This window comes from Megascapheus bottae, chromosome 25, assembly GCF_031878675.1.
Source record: "Megascapheus bottae isolate mThoBot1 chromosome 25, mThoBot2.hap1, whole genome shotgun sequence".
NCBI classification, from domain to species: domain Eukaryota; kingdom Metazoa; phylum Chordata; class Mammalia; order Rodentia; family Geomyidae; genus Megascapheus; species Megascapheus bottae.
Genome location: NC_143533.1, coordinates 9,952,919 through 9,968,179, shown reverse-complemented (window position 1 = coordinate 9,968,179; position 15,261 = coordinate 9,952,919). Strand labels below are relative to the sequence as shown.

General features: G+C 37.4%; 1 protein-coding gene across 11 annotated transcripts in view; it reads right to left on the bottom strand.

Moving 5' to 3' along the window:
- Herc1 (HECT and RLD domain containing E3 ubiquitin protein ligase family member 1) overlaps positions 1-15,261 on the bottom strand; it is a 183,000-nt gene that overhangs the window by 65,801 nt on the left and 101,938 nt on the right. For 10 of the 11 annotated variants that reach the window (XM_090358216.1, XM_090358217.1, XM_090358226.1 and 7 more), the window contains 6 exons: positions 13,527-13,682; positions 10,307-10,413; positions 9,732-9,842; positions 5,635-5,811; positions 2,314-2,553; positions 1,509-1,592 (listed from right to left, as the gene is read on the bottom strand). In XM_090358216.1, the coding sequence (XP_090214342.1) occupies positions 1,509-1,592; positions 2,314-2,553; positions 5,635-5,811; positions 9,732-9,842; positions 10,307-10,413; positions 13,527-13,682 (875 nt within the window). The remainder of the gene's footprint in view (positions 1-1,508; positions 1,593-2,313; positions 2,554-5,634; positions 5,812-9,731; positions 9,843-10,306; positions 10,414-13,526; positions 13,683-15,261) is intronic. The other variant, XM_090358218.1, reaches the window with a different exon arrangement.

Sequence of the window (15,261 nt, the reverse complement as noted above, 5' to 3'; positions counted from 1 at the left end):
CGTTTAAAAAAGTTGACTAATATTAGTAGTATTCTTAATATTAGTACTAGTTTCCTCAGGATTCTGAAATTTATCAGAAAAGACTTACAGATAGACTAAATAGATTGTCACACAGTCTAAGGCTGGATGAATTTCTACAAGTCTGATAGTTGTTCGAAGGCAGTAGGCCATTATTCCAAGTAGAATATTCCAGAACCTATTTGGGACTACAAAAATACCATTAGGTAAAGGGATGTTATCAGGGACTGGGCAGCTTCCACTTCATCCTCACTTCAGTTTTCACTGCCTTGCTGTTTGTTCCTGTATGAAGCTAAGAACTGAGAATCATACTTCAAAACCAGCCTGGAGCAGGAAAGTCTGTAAGATTCTTTTAATTAATAACCTAAAAGCCAGAAGTGGAACTGGGGCTCAAGTACAAAAATGCACAGGAACAGCTCCCAGGCCCTGAGTTTAAGCCAGCACCAAAAACACAAGGAAGGAAGGGAGGAAGGGAGGAAGGGATGAAGGGAGGGAGGGAGGGAGGGAGGGAGGGGGAGGAATTCTTGAGATCATACTTAAATTACATTACATCGTCAGTGCAAGGATAGAATTGTGGAGGGAAAAATATGACCCATTAGCATAGGGAGATCAAAGACTATGTCTCTGGCCTGAGTGTTAGATGAAATCGAAAGGTTTCTATGAGAGGGTATCCATTTAATATTTTTCTCATTAGGTTCAAATCTGTTCCATCCAGATCTGAGAACTCACGTAGTAAAAAACAAATGCAGGTTAGTTTCCCCATTGTAACTTGAACTTCCAAGCAAGTATGATGGTACGTGTTTTTATTTTTTTTATTTTTTTATTTTTTATTTTTTGCCAGTCCTGGGCTTGAGCTCAGGGCCTGAGCACTGTCCTTGGACTTTCTCAAGGCTAGAGCTCTACCACTTGAGCCTCAGCACCACTTCTGGCTTTTTTCTATGTATGTGGTACCGAGGAATTGAACCCGGGTCTTCATGCATGCTAGGCAAGCACTTTAACCACTAGGCCAAACTCCTGGCCCCATGGTACGTGTTTTTAAACAGTACTCTGCAGATAGAAGGCTCTCAGATTCAAGACCATCATAAGCTACATGTTAAGCTTGAGGCCTGTCTAGGCTACATAATAAACCCTTACTTTAAATAAATGATAAAAATGACCTCAATTTCCATTACTCGGGCTAATGGGATCTTATTATACTTAGCATTATTTCTACATTATTTATATTCATAATTTTTGCCAAAGAACCAAATTATACCTAATGTAATTCTCATAACTGTATACTCAGTATACTCAGTGTCACTATCAAATAACAAACAATGCCTGAATATAGAATAAAACCAGTTTTTACCATTCCTCTTGATGAAGCCAGGCATTTTATTTTTAATGGTGGAAATATCTTATACTTACAAATTCTATCTGCTGCTAACAAACATTAACAAAAATAACAGATACCTTTGACATGTGAATATGACAGAATGAGGTTTCATTACCTTCTCACCAGGGTTGCTACTATAGAACATGACACACGGGTACAACTCTGCAGCATCTACATCTTCAAAAGCTAGTTTGGGTTCCTAGAAATGTAGCAGAGGTAAAGAAAAGAAAAGAAAAGAAAAGAAATGGGAAAAGTTTTTACTTTTAAAAATTTAATTTATTTATTACCTTTCTTTTTTTGTCAGTCACAGGGCTTGAAGTCAAGATCTGGGTTCTATTCCTGGGCTCTTTAGCTCAAGGATATTGTACTACCACTTTGAGCCACAGCACCACTTCCAGTTTTCTGGTAGTTAATTAAAAATAAGTGTCTTATGGACTTTTCTGCCCATGCTGTGATCTGAACTTCAGACTCAGCCTCCTGAGTAGCTAGGATTACAAGAGTGAGCCACTGGTGCCCGGCAAGTTTTTATTTTAAAGTTCGTAATATTTAACTACATGAAAATTCAAAGGCCTAATGAGCTGGAACAAAAGTTACTAGAGCCAAATTTCAATTTACTGTTAACCAATGATATTCTTCATACTCTATTATCCTAAGTTGTTCACCTATTTCAAAATCTTCCTGGGACTTTACTACCTTCCTATTATTAGTTTGGTAGAGAGAAAATACTTTAAAAGTCAGAAAGTGTGTTTTGGAAAGAGAGCAAGAAACTAGGTAATATATAAGTTGTGTAGGTAGCAGTTGAACAACTAATTTGAATGTATATTTGAAAACTCAGTACACACACACACACACACACACACACACACACACACACACACACACACACAGAGGTAGGGGTATGAGGAATGTTTATTTAGTACCTCTCCATTTTTCCCAAAGGAAATGGTTCTGGCTTCCATATCTAACACACAGGTAATGAAATCTCCTTGGGTAAAGCTGGACAAGGTTAAAGTCTGTTCTCCATTGTGATAAAGGTTGCCACTGTAGGCCCGATATAGCCACATATCCGAGGTAGTTCGGTGGTTGAAGTCATGTACAGGCCAGCGAGAAACTCCAACACATGTACCTTCATTTCCTCTGTTTTCCTTCACAATGTAAAACTAAAATAAAAGTCATAAAATATATTAATACTAAAAAATATCTCTTTATGTGCTATTAACTATATTAATCAATACTGGAAAATATATTTAGAAATAAAATTGATGCATTTATGGGATTGTGTTAAGTTTCTTTTTTTTTTTTTTTTTTGCCAGTCCTGGGCTTGAGCTCAGGGTCTGAGCACTGTCCTTGGATTTTTCTCAAGGCTAGAGCTCTACCACTTGAGCCTCAGCACCACTTCTGGCTTTTTTTTCTAAGTATGTGGTACCAAGGAATCGAACCTGGGTCTTCGTGCATGCTAGGCAAGCACTCTACCACTGGGCCAAACTCCTGGCCCCTTAAGTTTCTTTTGATCCTAAGTGGAAATAATGTAAAAATGAAATAACTTCATCAATTTATAAAGATTTTTTAGGGGGAAAGGATTGGGGGAGAAAAAAAACATGAGAAGGGGTATCAATTTGCTAGAAATAATGTACCTACTACCTGATGAATGTAACTGTAACCCCTCTATAGATTTTAAAAATAAAATTAAAAAAATATTTTCTGGGCTGGGAGTTTGGCCTACTGGTAGAGTGCTTGTGTAGCATGCACGAAGACCTGGGTTAGATTCTACGGTACCACATATGTAAAAAAAAGCTGGAAATGGTGCTGAGGCTCAAGTGCCAGAGCTCTAGCCTTGAGAAAGTCCAAGGATAGTGCTCAGGCCCTGAGCTCAAGCTCAGGACTGGCAAAAAAAAAAAAAAAAAAAAAAAATATATATATATATATATATTCTAAAGAAATTTATTCTTTCCCTTGCATAACATTCAAAATAACCACTGAAGACCCATAACATTTAAAATAAACAATTTCATACCTTGTCAGCTCATTTAGAACATTCTAGATCACTAAAATTGTCTCAGAAAAAGATACATAAAGGATTACTTCATGGTAGTAGTTATGTAAACAAACTACTAAATTTTTTTCCCTTATAAGAAGTATCTAGAGCTGGTCAGTGAAAGGCTCACTTTTTCTAGAACCAGTAGCAATAATGATGATAATAATAACAACAATAACAACAACAGTAAGGACAAGTGCTAAGATGACTCAAAAGCCAATGTGAGTTCACTTTGCATCAGGTACTGTGCAACTTTATCAAATCTTTAAAAACAACTCACTAAGAATTATTGTTACCCTAATTTACAAATGAGTAAGCTAAAGGGCAGAAAAAAATGAAAAAATTTAGCTTATAAGTTACTTGTGAAGATAAGGAAGTATGCCTCTTTCTGAAAATTATTAATGAAGAGCTTTAATTCCTTACACTTCCACTTTTTTTTTTTTTTTTTGGCCAGTCCTAGGCTTGAGCTCAGGGCCTGAGAACTGTCCTTGAACTTTCTCAAGGCTAGAGCACTACCACTTGAGCCTCAGGACCACTTCTGGCTTTTTTCTATGTATGTGGTACTAAGGAATCGAACCCAGGCCTTCATGCATGCTAGGCAAGCACTCTACCACTAGGCCAAACTCCCAGCCCCACACTTCCACTTTTTAAATCTACTGTCACATAAAAGCTAAATGGCAGCCCTAACACTGATAATTTTACAAAGGCCTGCTCTCAACTCTGACCTTTGACTAGCATCTGGGAGGCCAACTGCTAAACAGTTTCCTATAGTATAAAATGTTTCCTAAATAAATGTAAACAATCACCAGCTTGGAAAAAGTAAATAAACAATGTGGCTTATGCTAAATATCTGCTCTCCATCTGGGCCTCTGGAATTTTGAGACATATCACAAAGATAATGATTATACGACCCTTATCCAGTTACAAAAAAAAAAATTGGGACTTGAGTCTCTAACAGGCCTTTTTAGAAACATCATGTATATGGTACTTGCTTCATTTCTGTTGATGGGAAATGACTGTTCATGGGCAAGAGAGACTGTAAGGAAGATGTACATTGTACATGGTATCTTCCATATGCCTCCTGTGTCTTTATCATTCAGCTTCATATGTTTTACATATCATTATAAATCTGAGTCATAAGTACAACTCTACTTCAAGTCTTATGATTCCTCCCAGTGACACTCTGAATGTCAAGAGTGGCTATGGGACCCTTGAGACAGATGACAAGGATTTATCACTCCCTGATGCATGGCTAAGGAAACAAATCCAATTAAATACTGTTAAAAATCACTGTTAAATAAAGTTAATAAGCCTTAATTATTGTAGGCATCTCTTTTAATGCTTGTTTTTTTGTTTGTTTGGGTTTTTTTTTTTTTTTTTTGCCAGTCTTGGGGTTTGAACTCAGGGCCTGGGCATTGTCCTAGAACACTTTTTGCTCAAGACTAGCACTCTGCCACTTGAGCCACAATGCCACTTCTGGCTTTTTCTGTGTATATGGTTCCAGGAAATCAACCCCAGGGCTTCGAGACCTAGGCGAGCACTTTACCACTGGGCCATGCTCCTGGCCCTTAATGTTTCTTTTGCCTTGAGCAAAAAACAACCAGTCAAGAAGCCAGCTGTTGGAACACCCCCTAGTCATCTTGAAGAAGCTACATGGTAACCAAAGCCACTTGCTGCCAAAATGTAACTCTGGCTCCAGACATCACTGTTCCAGTCTGTTTTCAGCAGACCTGCACCAGAGACTTTTGTCATCACTAGTCTTAGAAAACTCCATATGTCCCTGAAGCCATTTTCACCCAGGCCAAAAAAAGACCACTTCCCCAATGGCTCTGCTAAACAGGAAGAGAAAGGTTCCAAATATTGCCACAAAGAGGCTATGGGTTGATCAAAGAATAAAAATTAGCTTATAGTGCTCTCTCTTCCAGAAGGATGGGAAATGATGCAAAAATACCTGAAAGTGAGCTCTGGGTAGACTGAAATGATGATAAATGTATTGCTCAATCCTCCAACTAGGAGGGGAAAATGTTTTAAAACAATTCCCAAAGTTACAGCAAAGTTTTAGACAATAGAAAAAAGAAACAACAAAAGGCCAAAGAAAGCATTGCTCCAGCCTTGACCTCTGCCTCTTATTGCTAAAGCACCTTATCCTCAACCACTATTAGTTCTATTAATGCTAACTTTACTAGAGGTCAAGTAATCTACATACCTTCCATTGATAGCACCCAGAAGTTACTCCAGTTGACGCCAATCCATATCCTTTTCCTCCACTGCCATGAGTTAAAATCTGTCCATTTTCCACAAGGCAACACTGAGCTTTTTCTGGATCGAAAGATACTTCTTGTATAGGAAGATTTTCATCTTCTTCTTCTAGCTCTCCTTGCTTCTACCAGAAAAGCTTCAGCATTAGTATTTGGGAGTAAACCAAACCTCTGATATTATTGTGAAGCTCCTTGGTCTTATTCCATATATATTAAATATCTACCAATTATCAGTTGTTAGGAAGGCAGTGGAAACACAGGCTATGTGGTCCCTGACTACAAAGAGCTTATCATTCACTTAGGGGACATGGAAACAAATAATATAGTTATGCAGTGAGAAAGTAACAGAGGCAACATGATCAATATGGTAGAAAAGTCAGTTTCTAACTACACTTGAGAAGGGCAAAGGAAGCGTTCAAAAGAGGGTGATTTGCAAGATGGGTCTTGAATGATAACAAGGAATTAAGCAGGTGACTCAAAAAGAAAGGCACTTCAGGCAATTTGTACAATGCCATACAATAAAGGTTCAAGAGATTTGTAATTTGAAATCACTGCCAGCTGAAATGTCTGGTGGATGAGAACAGTAGAAAACAACCCAGAAAGAGAAAAAGGAACATGACTATGGAAGATCTTGCATGCCATTTTAAGGAATGTCTTCATGGATGCTTTATCTACTTGATCCAGATAAAGCAAATATAAAATATCTTATAAACTATCATTTTACCAGGAACATGAAGAATGAATACAGAGAGGATAGTCAAGAGATTGCTATAGGCCAGGAGTTCAGCCTAGTGGTAGAGTGTTTGCCTAGCACGCATCAAGACCGGGGTTTGATTCCTTGGTACCACATATATAGACAAGCCAGAAGTGGTTCTGTGGCTCAAGTGGTAGAACAATAGCCTTGAGGAAAGTCCAAGGACAGCGCTCAGTCCTTGAGTTTAGTCCCCAGGACCAAAAAAAAAAAAAAAGAATTGCTTTAAGAAATAACGAAGACCTAAACTCATCCATTCATCTATCCAATGAACACCTATTAAGAAAGCAAAGGCATTCTGTAAGGTCTTCTATCTCCAGCAATGCATAAGATGAGTAAGATTTTTTTTTTTGCCAGTCCTGGGCTTGAGCTCTGGACCTAAGCACTGTCCTTGGACTTTCTCAAGGCTAGAGCTCTTCCGCTTGAGCCTCAGCATCACTTCCGGCTTTTTTTTCTATGTATGTGGTACCGAAGAATCGAACCTGGGTCTTCATGCATGCTAGGCAAGCACTTTAACCACTAGGCCAAACTCCCGGCGAGTAAGATTTCTTTGGTTTCATACAACTTACATTTTGTAAGAGGGGAACAAAAACAGGTAGCAAATAGCATATTGAAATTAAAACAGCAATATGACAAAGGGTCACTGTGTGACAACTACTTTGGATAAACTGGGGACTATGAAGAAATAATAATTAAGTTGACACATGAATGACAAAAGTTTCTAAAACAGAAGGAAAAGCCCTCGTAGAAGAACAAGCTTAATGTGCTCATGGGGAAAAAGGAAGGCAAGTTCACAATACAGCAAGCAAAGGAAAATGGACAGAAAGGTCTAGATTTTTTTTTTTTTAAGACTGATGAGAAATCACTGGAATGTTTTGTGTGAGGTCAGCGCAATTATAAAAGAGGGCAACAACAGAAGAACACAGACAAGAAAAACTATCAAACTAAAATTAAAAATTAAAGAATCAAAAGCCTACGGAGCACTGGGTACTGGGGGTTCACGCCTATAAATCCTAGCTACTCAGGAGACTGAAATCTGAGGACAGTGCTTTGAAGCCAGCCCAGTTGAGAAAAGTCTATGAGACTCTTATCTCCAGTTGAACACCAGAAAACTAGAAGTGGCTCTTGTGGCTCAAAGTGGTAAAGCACTAGCCTCAAACAGAAAAGCTCAAGGACAGCTAGCAACTAAACCCTGAGTTCAGGCCCCATGACCACCACCACCACCACCAACAACAACAAAAAGCCTATGAATCCAATGAAGTTACTTAAGAGTACAGAACAAGGAAGAAGGGTAGTGGAAAAAAGGTGAGTAAAAAAGAAGGGATCTCAGAACCAGACCACAGCATGCTCTGACACTTAAATGAAACAGAAAAAGGAAAACCATAAAGGAGAATGAGAGGCTATTACACTAACATGGAAGGAAAATTTGGAATCATGAAAACTAAGAGAAGAATTTAGACATATGGAATTCAAGTACTCTTTAGAAAGTACAATTAATGAAGCTTAGTGGCTACATGGGTGACGCCATTAGAAGAATCTTGAACCCTAGGTTTAGATTAAGATTTAGGAAATTAGGTGGATGGTAAAACTATCACTGAAAACTGGGATAGGAAGAAAAGAGGAAAGTTTGACGCAGAGACACTGAGGTTGCAGTAAGATTGGAAGGCACTCCATGTAGGTAAAATGATTATGGATATAGACAAGACTGCTGTAAAATCAAGGATAAAAACGAAAATCAACATTTTTAGATGAAATACCAAAGAATAGCTACTTTCAGAGGGAAACAAGAACTGACAAAGCATAGGGTATACACAGAGAAGAAAAGTACTGTTTTGAAATCAACAGAGGACAGTTTGCAATGGCCAAGGAAAACATGCACAAAGACACTAGATCTACATCTCAAATCTTGTATCTACAGAATAAGTAAAATACTGACTAAAAATATTTTTTAAGAAACTACTTCTATACCACATCTTTGTGGTATTTGTACACAATGGAATTCTATGCTGCTGTCAGAAAGAACGACATTGCCCCATTTGTTAGGAAATGGAAAGACTTAGAAAAAATCATATTAAGTGAAGTAAGCCAGACTCAGAGGAACTTAAGCTCAATGGTTTCCCTCATTTGTCATAATCAGTAGAAACCTTGGGCTCTCCTAGCAGAGATTTGCAATAGAGCAAAACCTAGATACATAAGGCCATATAGTATGATGCTAAATGAAAGGACCTCTAGGATATAGAAACAAAAAGCCATATAATGAATGATTGGTGGCCTTAAGGTACTATGTTATCTCTCATCTCTTTTGCTGTCCCTTGGTTATCTCATATTGTTATAGTATCTCACTTTGTTACCTGATATATCGGATATATTTGCATTTGGTTATTTGAAATTGGATAGGGGCTTGGGGGAGGGAAATGGGGACCAAGACATGTGAAAGGGTATCAATGTATGCGAATTAATGCACCTTCTATCTGGCAAATATCATGTAATCCTTCTATTAATTACAATAAAAAATATATGAAAAAAATAAATTAAAAAAAGAAACTTCTATATTGAAGATATTTATACTTCTTTCTTTTATATTTTGTCTTTCCTGTATTACAGCAATTTGTATAGTATTTACACTGTACTAAGTATCAAAAATAATCTAGGGATGGTATAAAATATGAAAGGATATACATAGTTTATATGCAAATACCACACCATTTTATATAAGAATCTGGGGTACTCACTTATTTTGGTATCATGAGTAGATACTGGAATCAATTCCCCATAGATAATGAAGAACAACTATATATTGTATTCAGCAATTAACAAATGTCTTTATCATTTAATTTTGGTATCTCAATTGGCCATAAACAGTTAAGAAGAAGTGGTAATGAGAAGGAAGTAACAAAGATTATGCACTTGAGAAACTTAGTAGTGAGAGACAAGAGAGAAGATAAAGAATTCTTCATGGATAAAATGTGACTTAAAGGGTATAAACATGGTCATAAGCTGAGGAAAGGAACCAGGAGAGAGGAAAGAATAACTGATAGAGCAAGATCTCTTGGAGGACCTTGATTGCGGAGACTAGACATAGCATATTTACCAGTACCTTACTACAATTTTGAAGCTAGAGGTGTGGCTTAAATGGTAAAGCATCAGCCATAAGCAAGCTCAAGATTCCCTACACATCACCACAGAAAGGAAGGAAAGGAGGGAGGGAGGCAGGCAGGCAGGCAAGTGAGAGAGAAAAGGAAGGAAAAAAGGAAGGACCAACCCACTGACCAACCTTTTGGAAGAATCAATTACCTGTAATTTTATTTCTTGCTCTTTTTCTTTTATTTGAATGGCATGTTTGGCCTGAGCAATGGGAGTCTCCCACATACAATCCGACAGAAGGGAAAATAATCGTTCAACAACCTGTTTCATTGAAGGAAAAAGATAATGAAATTTATATAAAGTAAATTTTAATAAAAGATATAGCATATAACTAATATTAAGTCATGAATGAAATTTAAATATATGAATGTCCAACAGCTACTATGGTCGTTATAAGTGAAATAATTATTTTTAAATCACTACAAAGTAGGTTCCACTGTCATAGCTACGAACTCTGGTTAGGCTGTATAACTTACACATTTCTCTCTCAGACCGACCTTTCCTTTTGATCTTAAATGTATTCGTTATCCCTCTACTTCTCACACCCCATAACTTAATTTTTCTCTCTGCTTGAAACTAATAAAAAAGCAATGAAAATGAAAAGTATGCTACTGGATAGATGGCACATTTACAAGCAAAGGAACTACACGTATATAAGTTTTGATTTTGTGTGAATCATGTTGCAAATATAGAAAACCTCTTATAATAACTTCAAAAACAGAAACCTGGGCCATCTGGTCATCTTCTACACCAGTTTCACAAGCTGGTAGCACAGCTTCAAGGACATGAAGTGCAAGCAGTCTCGTTCTTAAGTTACCAACTAGAGGAATACCTTGGGGGAAGGAGAGACATTTTTTATCATCAATATGTTAAATTCTCTGAGGCTGTTAAGCATTTATGAGTGGAATAAACTTCATTTAAAATTACTACCACATGATTTCTTATAGCCGCTAATGCACATATGCATGTTTATGCTTTCGTTAATATATATACATGTCATATATACATACATATACTTATGTATATCATTGGATAAGCAGTGTAATAACTACCAGTGTCATGTACTCCACCATGCATTTTACATGTAGTAATCCTTCCTGTTTGTCCTCACAGACCCAGAACTTTATAGCTCCATTTAACTAATAGCAAACTGAGGGACCAAAGCCATACAGTTCAATAAAGGCAGTATTTAAATAGGTCTGTGAATCTCTAAAGTTAATGCTTACTTATACTCTCATTGGCTCTCCCTTGTTTGATCCATATTTCACAGAAATTTTTAGGGTTAAAGGGGAAAAAATAGCTTATACATTTCCAAAGTCAGCAAAGATAGAAACTGAATGAACACAGAAACAGACACACACACACACTCAAAAACATATATGTGTATGTATTTCTTTCACACATGTAATTAATAAAAGCAGATTCAAATAAAAATGAGTTTTGTTTCTGTTTTAAGAACTTAATATGAAGTAAGGTTCACTTTAAGTTATACTAGGAAGAAATACTGTTAAAGCATATAGAGAATGTAAATATACACAATATACAATAAGCCATAACATGGAACATTGCATAGAGTCTTTTGTTCATATTCAGAACACATTGGGGACACTGAAAATGTTCTGGAAATGCATAATAATAAAAATTATACATTGTGGGTTAATTTTATACCCTGCTACCTTGCCAAAGTTTTGAATCAGCTCAAGCAGCTTGGGAGTGGAGTCTATCGGGTTCTTTAAATACTGAATCATGTCATCTGCAAAGAGGGAAAGTTTCACTTCCTCTTTCCCTATTTGGATCCCCTTTATGCTTGCTTCTTGTCTTATTGCTCTGGCTAGGAATTCTAATACTATGTGAAAGAGGAGTAGAGAGAATGGGCATCCTTGTCTCGTTACTGATTTTCGAGGAAATGGCTTTAGCTTTTCGCCATTAAGTATAATGTGTTTGACATACACAGCCTTTATTATACTGAGGAAAGTTCCAAGGATTCCTAGTTTCTCCAGAGCTTTTAGCATAAAGGGGTGTTGGAGCTTGTCAAATGCCTTGCCTGCATCTATTGAGACAATCATGTGATTCTTGTCCTTGCTCCTGTTGATGTGTTGAATTATATTGATTTGCGTATGTTGAACCAGCTTTGCATCCCTGTGATGAATCCATTTCACTCCAGTTACAATGGCCAGGATCAAGAAATCTAGTAACAACAGATGCTGGAAGGGATGTAGCCAGGAGGGATCACTACTACACTGTTGGTGGGAGTGCAAACTCATTCAATCACTAAGGAAAGCAGTATGGCAGTTTCTCAAAAGACTAAACATAGAACTCCCCTATGACTACTTGGCATTTACCCCATCATCCAGAAACAAGGACATACTAAATCCACTAGCACAATGATGTTCACTGCAGCACTATTTACCATAGCAAAGATATGAAACTAACCCAGATGCCCCTCAGTTGATGAGGGGAGCAACAAGATATGGTATTTATACACAATGGAATTCTATGTAGCTGTCAGAAAGAACGACATCCCCCCATTTGTAAGGAAATGGAAAGACTTAGAAAAAAATCATATTAAGTGAAGTAAGCCAGACTCAAAGGAACACAGATTCAATGGTTTCCCTCATTTGTCATGAACCTTGGGTTCTACTAGCAGAGATTTATAACAGAACAAAACTGAGATACATAAGGCCATATAGTATGACGCTAAATGAAAGGACCTCCAGGATATAGACACAAAAGACATAATTTTTTAAAGACTAGTCAGGACTGTCAGTACTCTATATAAAACAGTCCATCAGACTTTCAAAGAACCAGGAACTAACCTTCTTATTTAGAGCTGTCATAGGTATTACATAATCATCTATCAAACTGAACTCCCATAATGATAAGTGAGAATGGACAAATTTAGATCTGTCTCTTGACAATCTAAGAAATGAGGTCAGAACTATGAATTACCATATTAGACATTCTCCACTTAATTTTAAGATGTATTATTTGAGCAAATAAGATCGTATTTTCACAATCTTCTCCACTGACATTTCTTGTTTTTGTTTTGTTTTGTTTATAGTGATGCCAGGGCTTGAACACATGACCTCGGGCTTTTGCTTGGTTTTCTTGCTTATGCCTGAAGTTCCTTGTCACTTAAGCGACAGCTTCAGTCCAGCATTTTATTGACTTTTTGGAGATGAAGCCTCATCCTTTTCTAGTCAAGATGGCTCTGAACCAGGATCCTCCAGGTCTGTTTCCTAAATATCTAGAAATATAGGCAAGAGCCACTAGCATCTGGCACCAGTACCATTTTCTATTGTTGTATACCAATCTCCCAATTTTTACCACTGAAATTGGAGTTTTCTTTCAATAAGACAAGTATTTAGGAAACAAAAAAGAAAAGCCTTGAAAAAGATCAAGTACCTTATATTTTCAAGTCTGGCATTATTTAATAAAATACATGTGAGCCAGGCATGGTGGCTCAGGAGATTGAGATCTGAGGATCAAGGTTCAAAGCCAGCCATAGCACAAAAGGACCTGAGACTCTTACCTCCACTAAACCTCTAGAAAAATGGGAAGTGGGGCTTGGCTCAAGGGTAGGGTAGTAGCCTTGAGCTGAAGAGCTCAGGGACAGTGCCCAGGCGAAGTTCAAGCCCCATGACACACAAAAAAATAAAATAATAAAATAAAATACATGTGAGATAAAAATGAAGCCAAGGTCTGGGAATGTGGTCTAGTAGTAGAATGCTTGCCTACCATGTATGAAGTCCTGGGTTCGATTCCTCAGTATCACATAAACAGAAAAGGCCAGATGTGTTACTGAGGCTCAAGTAGTACAGGCAAAAGAACAGTGCCCAGGCCCTGAGTTCAAGGCCCAGGACTGGCAAAAAAAAAATAATAGTAATTATATATATATATATATGTATTGTATATATACGAGACAAAGTCAAATGACATATGTACCTGAAGAACACTTCTGAGATGCTATATTTAGAAGCACTTCTGTCCACTTCGGGGAAGCCATTTTTGATTGAATGGCTTTTGAAGATACAACTCTGCGAAGAAAAACTAAAAAATCCCCTAGATGGAGTTCTGCTGCATGTTGTTTCCTGAGAGCAGCTTATAAAGAAAGAGACAAGTTTACATTATAATCAAAATTCAAAAAGAATCATCTTCTTTCACTGAGTTTACAATTGTACTCTGGTAGCACAAAGCTAATTCACAATCTAGGCTTTTAATAAACTACTTACATTTGAAAATTTTACCAGAACAGATGGGAAAAAAAATAAAACAAAATCTACCTCATGTGTCTGTACATAAGACTAAGCGGGTCAGAGTATTTTTTGTGGGGCTTTTTGGGGGGGGGTATTGTTTGGGGAGGTTAATTCAGGGCTTGGGAAATGTCCCTGGGGCTTTATATGCTTAAAGCTAGAGCTCTACCACTTGAGCCACAGTTTCTTATACCTTTCAAAGTGGCTAACTGAAGATAAGAGTCTCACAGAGGGGGCTGAGAGGTTGGCCTAGTGGTAGTGATAGAGTGCTTTCTTAACATGTATGAAGACCCAGGTTCAATTCCTCCATACCACAGATATAGGAAAAGCTGGAAGTGGTGCTGTGGCTCAAGTGGTAGGGTTCTAGCCTTGAGAAAACCCAAGGACAGTGCTCAGGACAAGCCCAAGACTAGCAAAACAAAACAAAACAAAGTCTCACAGGGACTTTTCTGCCTGGGCTAGCTTCCTCAGATCTCAGCCACCTCAGTATCTAAGATTACAGACATGAGCCACTGGCGCCCAGCATTTTATCCATTTCTTTAAACCCTCTTTCTAGAAATTAGAGTTCCCTACTCCCATCTAATATTCTACTAAAGTTTTTTTTTTTTTTTTTTTTTTTTGCCAGTCCTGGGCTTGAGCTCAGGGCCTGAGCACTGTCCTTGGACTTTCTCAAGGCTAGAGCTCTACCACTTGAGCCTCAGCACCACTTCCGGCTTTTTGCTATGTATGTGGTACTGAGGAATCGAACCCGGGTCTTCATGCATGCTAGGCAAGCACTTTAACCACTAGGCCAAACTCCCGGCCCTCTACTAAAGTTTTAAGAAGACTATAAACCCCCTAAAAATCATAAAACAAGGTGTGTATCTGAATGTATTTGACTAAAATGAATATTATTAATTATACTTTGCCATTATCATCTTTTTTTAACAAAAAAGGACTTTTTTCACATTCTATAAAGAAACTTATCAGTCCCACAACCTGTAATACTATGATTTTAATTTCATTTCTAATATTATTCATTATAATACTCCATTATTAAGATTAACTGAACTTTCACTACACAATAGACACTACCTGCTTTACAGGTTTTAAATTATTTAAATCGTATTACAATCTTGAGAGGTTGGTTCTATCTTTATAGATGGAACTGGACAATGAATGGTTAAAGTAACTTGTTCTCCCCCTCTATCCATACCCCTAAATCTAGAAAGGGTCTTAAGGGCTTCCAGAGGTGTATGGTGAATGATACACAGGAGGTTCACAATCCTTTTTCAATGCATGATCAATTTTAGAACTCTATTCTCCTAATTATATAAAAGATGTATGCAGTAGCTCAATTTTTAGGGAATGAGTTCTACTAAAAAACGTGGTCCTTATGAAGCCAGAACACAAACTATGTATGAGTAACTAAAAATTCTAATGGCTCA